General features: G+C 34.6%; 1 protein-coding gene across 11 annotated transcripts in view; it reads left to right on the top strand.

Moving 5' to 3' along the window:
• Positions 1-9,403, top strand: part of LOC116849333 (protein unc-79 homolog) — a 736,358-nt gene that overhangs the window by 52,201 nt on the left and 674,754 nt on the right. For 9 of the 11 annotated variants that reach the window (XM_032826380.1, XM_032826379.1, XM_032826376.1 and 6 more), the window contains exons 2-3: positions 6,611-6,730; positions 6,890-7,051. In XM_032826380.1, the coding sequence (XP_032682271.1) occupies positions 6,611-6,730; positions 6,890-7,051 (282 nt within the window). Of the gene's footprint in view, positions 1-6,585; positions 6,731-6,889; positions 7,052-9,403 lie in introns of those variants that run through there. The other 2 variants (XM_032826377.1, XM_032826384.1) reach the window with 2 other exon arrangements.

Genomic DNA, 9,403 nt, shown 5'->3' with positions numbered 1-9,403 from the left:
CAGCCACTGCATTGCAACCTATATACAACGTTATTATGGAAACCAAGAGGAGACCTGTTTTTATGCACACGAATTAATGCTGATAATTTATTAGTGCAAGAATAAGCAATATCTGTCAAATTATTTTTAAAAAGTTTTGCCAGTCTTTTCGAAATTGAACCACATATTAAGGTAAAATATTTTTTATCACACCCAGAAGCTGGGTTTGTTTTCAAATTTGTTTCTACTGTCTCTGTAACTCGTCCACCATTCATAATAAAGAACCTCAGTCTACGTTTAATAACTTTAAAAATTAAGTCAAAAGGATAATTATTATTAATTAACGTCAAAATGATAAAATCCAAATTTTTCTTATGGAAAGAAGGATGACTAAGATAAAACATTCTATCAACCAAGCCAATAATTATGCCAATCTTGTGTTGAATAGGGTGGAAAGACAAATAATTAAGGTATCGACCAGAAAACGTTGGTTTATGATACTAGTCAAAAATAATTGTGTTATTACGTATTAACAGTGTAGTGTCTAAGAAGTTAATACAGTCATCTCCTATCTCCATTGTGAACTGAAGACGAGGATGGAACGAATTAAAAATGTGCAATATGTTATCCAAAAACTCCTTAGGAGCTAAAAGAATATCGTCAACATATCTAAAATAAAAAGGCAATGTCACCGGAATCATGTTAATAGCTCTTTCTTCCAAATCTTGAAGAACTAGGTTAACAATAATAGGGGACAATGGGGAGCCCATTGGACTACCAAAAGTTTGTTTATAAGTTATATTATCAAAAGTAAAAAATGTAGAATTGAGAATAAATTCCAAAGCCAACAAAAATTCGTTGCGAGGAATCACAATAGAATCGACAATATAATGCCAACGTCTGCCTACCGACGCCAATGCTCAATCCAGAGGAATATTAGTAAATAGAGAGATAGCATCAAGAGAAACCAGTTTAAGATGTTCCTCGAAATGTTTAAATGCAAGATTGTTAACCAAATTAAAGCTATTATTAATTTTACTTTTTGCCGGGGGAATTTTTTTGTAAATAATTTTATGCAAAAAAACCGCAAGATTAAAGAGGGCTATTAACAGAAGATATAATTATTCTCAATGGGTGTCCCTCCTTATGTATTTTTGGCAATCCATTAGCCCTAGGAAGATTCCTCACCGGATTTTAAGAATTTATAAATGGCCATTTATCGATATAAATGGCATTATCGATATAATTTTTATTTTTGCATCTAGTTAAAATTACATGAAGATCTCTCAAAAGTTTTTTGGTCGGATCATAGCTAACCCTCTGGTAAGTGTTGGCGTCGTCAAGATGACCCAACATTTTCTCTATGTACTGTAACGTTTCGTTTTTCTGCGTGCCGGATTTCGCTCGCCGGAGTCCGGATCCGTGTGAGAGGGGACGAGAGAGTGTGCGAGAGGGAATGCGCTATTTACAACTTAGATTTATTGGAGACACCAACAACAAAGTACTATTTACACCGAAATATTTACAGTTGATATGAGCAGGGGCGGATGGTAGCCGTGGCACCTATTGGGGCAGCTGGCACGACTGGGGGGCCCGCGGGGCGCGGTCGCAGGAAGCGAAGACGCCGGTTGGATCGGGCAACGCGTGCGTCTCCAGGAGTTAGGAACGGCGATCGGTTGAATCGGGCAACTCGGTCGTCGCGTGTTTTGCAGGAAAGGGAAAAAGCTAAAATAAGGACGACGGCTGAATCAAACAACTCGTGTGGTCCTAATAGGAGAGGAGCGGTGGCGGCTGTGTTAACAGTGTATCACCAGGATGGTGTCGTCCTGGATGATCGGTCTCGGGTAAGAGACCGGTTGACGACCTCTGTCCTGGCGCCCGAGCGGCCCCGTTATATCGGCGCGGCTAGCGATATTTAACCGCGAGAAGCGGCCGCGGTGTCCGGCCGGCGCCACGTAGCGGCGCCGCGCCGAGTTAACGCGCGCCGAGGCGCCTCGTGACTCGCGTAGGCGGGTTGGGTGGGGAGATATTAGGCGCGGATCTTCGGTGTCTAACGATATATTTAACATGATGGAAACAAGACTAGCTTCTAAGTAAGTAACATCATAACACCAAAAAAAGACCAACTATATACACGAGATGATTATATACATAATAGAATAGAAGGAAGAAAAACGGAACGAAGAATGAAGTAGCATAAATAGCAACAAAACGTAGCGGGACAGGGTGTCCCGTTACAGTACAAATGTATTATTGGTACTGGCTCTGTACTAAAGTTAGGTACCTGAATAGTCGTACCATACGTGTACTGAAGCGTTACCGAAAAGTGTTTGTCGTTTCCGGTACTGACCTAGTATTAAAAAGTTGTATTATTGGTACTAGATCTGATTTTACAAACAGGTCTAATACCAGTATAGGGCTAGTATTGTGCCGGTACCGAAAAACGGACGATACCAATACCCTTTATGGAAAAACGGAAGAGGTCACTAACACGAAACCTAGATAGCTCAGTGGTAAGAACGCTTGCCTGACAAGCGGAAGACTCGAGTTTGATTCCAGTCGTCGCCCCGAAGATTTTTTCTTCATATGACTATTAAAAATAGACATGTATAGGTACAAACGAGAGCGCAGAGCTCGGCCATAGTCTGATCTTTCTTTCCATACTTATCTAATTGTGATATTAACAATTGTACAAATAATAAGAATTATTAGGAATCGATACTGGCCTAGTACTGGGAACAGGTAACTTGCCCAGTGCTAGGAATCAATACTTTTTTTTATACTGGTACAGTATTGATTTTCGGTACTATGACAGTACTTATTTTCCGATAGTGGCCCTTTTCTATCATCCCAGTATCACCAATACTAAACCCGTACTGGCATCTGGTGTTATGCCAGTAACGTTTACCATAAATCGGTACTGGGTCACTTTGATGCCAGTAATAAATTCCTGCTTGGGTACATAAGATGTACATTATGATATATTCATGTACATACACACGAATGTACCATTTATCACGGATATCGAATATATTGCGAATTTTCTTTAACGTATCCCATATAGCACAGAAACATTGCAGGAACATTGCAGAAATATTTTATTGCAAGATTGCAACATTGCAAATACATTGTGAAATATGACTATAACATTACTATGATGTTGCAGCAAACCTTCATTTTTCATTACTTATTCTTATAGCATATCTTGAGAGCTTTCCAAAACACTATAATAAAATATTTTTTCATTAAGTATCTATCGACTTAAAAGACTTTAAAGTTACAATATTGTTGCCATTAGCATTGGTACCCAAGGTGTTCGACCGACGACTAAAACCTTTTGAATGTTGTTCAGGGCCATGACCTTGACAATATTGTCAAGGTCAAGGCGATTGGAGACTGTTCCTAATATTTTCATTTCTTCCAATTTTACTCAGGAGGATGACTTCTATCAGATATGTGAAGGTCATTAAGGTGTTCCTTAATCCGGAGTTTTACCGTAATTTTTCCTGTAAAATTAAATGCAAATTTTACGAAAAATCATTTTGCAACTTAATTGTTTAAACAACTTTATTATAAACAAATAATTTTTCAGCTTTTTTTATTGAAAAATTGTTCTTTTTACGATACTATAAAATTCTATATGTTGCCTAGATAATCTAGAGATAATATCTCTGCTGAGTTAGCTATGGGCTACAATGGGTTAATCTTTTTCTAGGAGTTAAATTTTAGACAAAGATGAGAGACCTGTGAATAATGGAAGAAGAATATAGCTTTTAAATCTTGTCTTCAAATCTCTAATAAAACGATACAGTCTATGTATATAAATCGATGCTTCATTTGTATTGAATATTTACGAACCATGTATTGATATTTGCGTTAAGGGAGAAAATCACTATAGAACGTCAAAAATAAGGGAAGCTTCGTGAATTTTTTTTTAAGAATGTATTTATCCAATCACTTTCCAGCTTTGTAGTGTTTTTGCTTGTACATTGAAGTATTAAAAAAATATTTTTAAATTATGTTAGAAAACTTTTAAATTATATTAGAGAAATGTTTATAAATTATACGTAGTGAAAGAAATGTTGAACCTCGCGGCAGAGTCGGCACAAAACGGCACTTTGGCTCCTATCGTATTTGTCTGAAATCAAAATAGGGAAACATTTTTTGCTCTTCATGGACATAATTTATCGATAAATCTAAACAAGTTGAAAAGAAATTTTGTAATTGACGAAAAGCAGCCCTTGAATTAAAAATTCAATTTTTACTTATAAAAATCCTTTATGTATGCGAAAAAATTGTTTAAATAAATAATGTTATGGATTTTATAGATTCATCGACTAGCAAATATATTAAATATTTCGGTTAGTTTTGAGAGATTTTGTGCAAAAGAGAAACACGTATATTTTAGAGAGACATTAAATTATTTTAATCAAAATATTCTCCACCGTTAGCTACAACATTTTCCCACTTTTCTGGCAATAAGTGGATTCCGCCATAAAAGAAATGTTCGTCTTTCGAAGCAATCCATTCATCGAGCCATTTTTTTATTGCGTCATATGTTTTGAAGTGCTGATCAATAAGATCGTGCTACGTTGATCGAAATAAGTAATAATCTGAAGGAGCACAGTCTGGCGAATACGCGGCGTGTGGTAAGACTTTCCATTGAAATTCCGATAATGTATCTTTAACTGCTTTTGCAACGTGTGCTCGAGCATTGTCGTGCAACAAAATCACTCTGCGTTTTCCTTGAGCTGTTATTGGACGTTTCTGATTCAAAGCACGATTCAAATTGATTAATTTTCGTTGATAAAGCTCAGCAGTGACTGTTTGATTCGGTTTCAGCAGCTCATAATACACGATGCCCTTCATGTCTCACCAAATGCATAACAAAATCTTACTTCCGTGGATATTGTGTCTTGAAGTCGATGTCGACGGTTGGCCTGGATTTACCCACGATCTTTTACGCTTAGGATTATCATAATATATCCATTTTTCATCGCCAGTTACAATTTGATACAAAAATTGCTTCTTTTTGTGACGAGAAAGCAATGAAGTGCAAATGGTTAAACGATTCTGAATAGCCAATTTAAACAATTCGTGTGGAACCCATTTGCCTTCTTTTTGAATCTTTCCCATTGCGTGTAAACGATCAGAAACGGTTGATTTACCAACATTTAATGTTGTAGCTAATTCTTGAAGTGTTTGAGCTGAGTTTTTATCCAACAATGAGTTTTTATCCAACTGCAATTCGGCATCTTCGAACTTTTTTGGTTGACTTGAACGTTCTTTGTCTTTCAAATCAAAATTACCATTTTTAAATCGTCGATATTACATACTCACACATTTTAACTGATAGAGCAGACTCAGAGTAAGTTTCTGAGACGAATCGGTGAGCTTCGGCAGCTGTTTTCTTCGAATCAAAGCAGTAAAATAATAAATGCCGAAAATGCTTTTCATCACGTTCCATGTTTAGTCGCACTAAACAGTGTGTTTATGTTTACGAATGCACAGAACACGTGTCAATTTGTTTGTAGAGATGTCCTAACTTTGATATGACGCACTCATTTTCAAAATGTTTCCAGTAGATTTGTAACTAGCCGTCTACAGTGAACCCTCAAAACTAACCGGAACACCTAATTATAACTAAATGTAAAAGGGCAACTCGATTGATCAAATAGTTTTTGAATTATCTTATACATCAGTTTGGGAGAAATCGTTTCGAGAAAAACGCGTTTAAAGTTTCAAGTATAGAAAATTGTAAACTTACAGCTGCTTTCTGCTAATCCGTTATTCTTACTTTATACAGTAAAGCTTCCGCTTCTTCGAACAAGTCATTTTGCTCAAGTTGGTGTTGTTTACTTGCTATTTGAGCCTCTTTACTGTAACTTAAATTGCGGCGCTCCTGTCTCTTTATTCGCTCGGCATCCTTACTATCAGTATATAATCTACATAAAAGTCCAATTTTAATTATAATATTTTCATTATTTTCAAAACAGCAAAGTAATCTTCATTAAATATCCTAGCGGCAATATAGGCTGTGATATTTATATTTCGGTGATTTTAAGGCCAGAATATACATGCTTTGGAGCTAACCGCTAAATCGTACTATTAAAACTTTTATTCGCATTTTTTGTGTGCCCACCTAAGCACCTTTCTAATAGATCTTTCTTAGAATGGTTTTTTCAAACAAGTTTTTCGAAACAAAGCCGTTGCGAGTCACTGTGCGTTCAGACTTTGCCTCATGTGATCGTACCTGCATACGAGAAATGGTCCTGTATGACCATTAGATTTCGGATTTCAAAATCAAACTTTGGGAATATATTCTATACATGTAGTATTATTAATTAAAGCAAAAAAAATTCGATTTTTGTGACTCTCTATAGTGATTTCCCCTCTTAAGATAACATAAGCTCAACTGCTTTTGCATGTATTAAAGTGTTGTCATATGCAAGGAAATATTTACGTTGTAAAAGGAATAAGATACAAAAATAATAGATAATATTATAAGATACAATGGGAATAAGTATAAGATACATAATAGTATAAGATATGGATACAGGAATAAGATACAATAATAATACATAAATAAATAATTTTTTAAATTTAATGTTGACAAAATTTTGTATTGCAGACAGTTTAAAGTTGACTAGTTTACACGATTACTATCAGCGACTACTTCATGGTAGCCAACCGATGCCTTCTGGTCTTGACATCGCTAATACATTGAAATACTTTTCTCAAACTTTATTATGTGAGTATAAAAATGTTACTTTTTTCATATATTACAGATACCTGTGTATATGTATGTGTTATTGTCTCAAAAAAATTAAAGCTTCGATAATTCACATATTAACAGGTGTATGAAATTAAAACTTTTGATTTCGTAAAAACTGTCAAAAATATTTTTTAGCTCTGTTAAAAGAAGTACGCGAAATGCCGTTCGAGATGATCAAGTCGCAGAAGTTCGATGGAGAACGAATGGCGTTGTATCCAAATTTGGATTATAAACAACTATACAACGCATTAACTCAGTTAGTGGACGTGGTACCGTTGATCCATATTGGCTTGCAAGGTTTACCACCTTTTTTATTATTAAGACAATTAAAATATATATAACAGTTAATACATATATTTACGGATTTAAATTGCTTTTAGCGATTATACATGATGTTGCATCAATATAAATCAGTAGGATGGGTTGCTTACTTATTTTGTTCATATTTTGCACATAGTTACGCACTCATAAGTACAACGCACCCGCCGGGCAACATACAACGAATTCTTAAAGTATTCTTGCAATTTTCTCCTTTCCTGATTTGCAATTATTTTAGAATTTATAGAAGGATACTAAGGATAATTTAGGAAGTTACATGCACCATGATTGAAATACTTGAGAACTTCTTAAAATATTTATATAGACTAATGCTTAAAAACAGAAAAAGAACTACAAAATATCCAACAAATATCATTTGTTGCAGCAACATTACATTAATATTATAATTTTTCACTTATATGTAAATATTGAAACAGTCAAAAAACACGAATTTTTGATGAAAAAATAAATATTGGCGACTGAAGTTTGCGAATACTACGTACGTTCCTGTTGCTTCGTGGTTTCGGTCACATCTATATGTAATAGTTATATTGTTGAATGAAGAATTAAAATATTGACATAATATTATTGTTATTTGGTGCTTACTGTGTAAATTTTCTTTTCCAGATGAAACAATAAAAATTTCGCTTTTCTCTTTATTATATCGAAATATTTATGAAGAGATTTCTAATTATGATACAGCCCAGCAAACTAAATAACAATTATGTAATTGTTTTATAATTATAATTTCCCACTTAACAATATAAATGTAATCAATAAGTTGCATCAATTGTTAGTGTGAAAATATATGTATAATATATATATATTTAATATATATATATTTAATATATATTATATAATATATATATATATATATAATAAATATATATTTAATATATATATATTTAATATATATATATTTAATATATATTTAAAAAAAACTTACCTTTTAAAAAAGGTGAAGAAAACGCCAAGTTTTTGCGCTCCGTACATAGAAACTATAGTACAAAATAATTCGTAAAAAATTATATTAAAAAATAATTTGTTCTCTCTCTCTCTCCTTCTTTCTCTCTATAAACTGGCTCTCCACTGCCATAGAAGAAGAAGGGCGCAAGAAGAAGAAGGATAGCAGTGGGATGCCGTTTCGGACCTGCGTATTTTTTCGTTTTAGAGAGAGAAAAATATCGAAAGCGCGATTTGCTTAGGCCGGGACTAGAATCCGAGTTTCGCTTTCCGAACAATTGCTCTAAATCACTGAGCCTGACACTCCACGCTCACGATATTCTCTTCTCCCTAGTTAACGCTCAGAGATGCCGTTCGGAAACGACATCTCCGGCACTATCCGAGGACACGGCGACTAGAGAGAAACATTGTTACTGTACCAAATGGTACAGCTGTCAATCTCTCAAAATCAAAGAAAAAGCCTCTAATTTTGTACTACAAAATTAATGATATCAGGAAACTTGCGCCAACTATAAATAATTCGCACTACGAACTGTAATTTCCAATATCGTATTCTAACAAGGGACATGACAGAACTGTCCTTCATCGATTTCGATGCGCTTTGGATATGTTGTAAAGCATCAAAAAGTAAAAGACCCATAGTTTTTAATATCGGCTTATCTCAAGATTTAGGAATTAAAACAATTCCTTGAGAAAAATTAAATTTTTCATTTTTATGGAATAATTCTTAAGATATGAGGTATATGAAACAATGTTTCCTACAAAAGTTTTACAGTATTTAATACTATTTGCACCGGCGTGTTTCATTTTTTTTAAATGTTACATTTTTTACTCCCCCCTCTACTCATTACCTTTGCAAAATTTTTAAGTTTTTGTAAAAACAAAAATTGTAGAGCGTTTAATATCAAATCTATCCATATATAATAGTAAAAGTTGGTCTTGCTTTAATTGTTGAAAAACAACGTGATAACATCGTGCCATAGGCGCCACAGTGCTTAAGTAGATAGATAACCCAGATAGCCAAACCTGTGCGAGCAGATTTTACGCAGAGTCTGTCAACTGTGTCTGTTGACAGAATGGCAACAGACTGCACACAGAAACTGTTTTAGCAGTTTCTGACGACAGATTGGTGACAAACTGCGCGCAGAGCCTGTCGATAGACTCTGACGACAGACTGCCGGCAGATTGCGCGCAGATTCTGTTTCCTAGATAGGCTATTTAATTCTATCAAGGGCCATATGTACGTTATTAAATGGAGCAGTTTCATATACACACCATGTAAAACTGCTGCAGAGGAGTCAAGATAATTATATTGTGCAATAATTGTACACATATACACAATAAAAAACAATGTTTACATTTTAAAAT

The sequence above is a fragment of the Odontomachus brunneus genome, unplaced genomic scaffold (genome assembly GCF_010583005.1).
Source record: "Odontomachus brunneus isolate Ranch 3 - 2012 unplaced genomic scaffold, Obru_v1 Obru_scaffold_112, whole genome shotgun sequence".
Classification (NCBI taxonomy): domain Eukaryota; kingdom Metazoa; phylum Arthropoda; class Insecta; order Hymenoptera; family Formicidae; genus Odontomachus; species Odontomachus brunneus.
The sequence above is the reverse complement of the archived record's forward strand: the minus strand, read 5'-3'. Positions and strand labels throughout refer to the sequence as shown.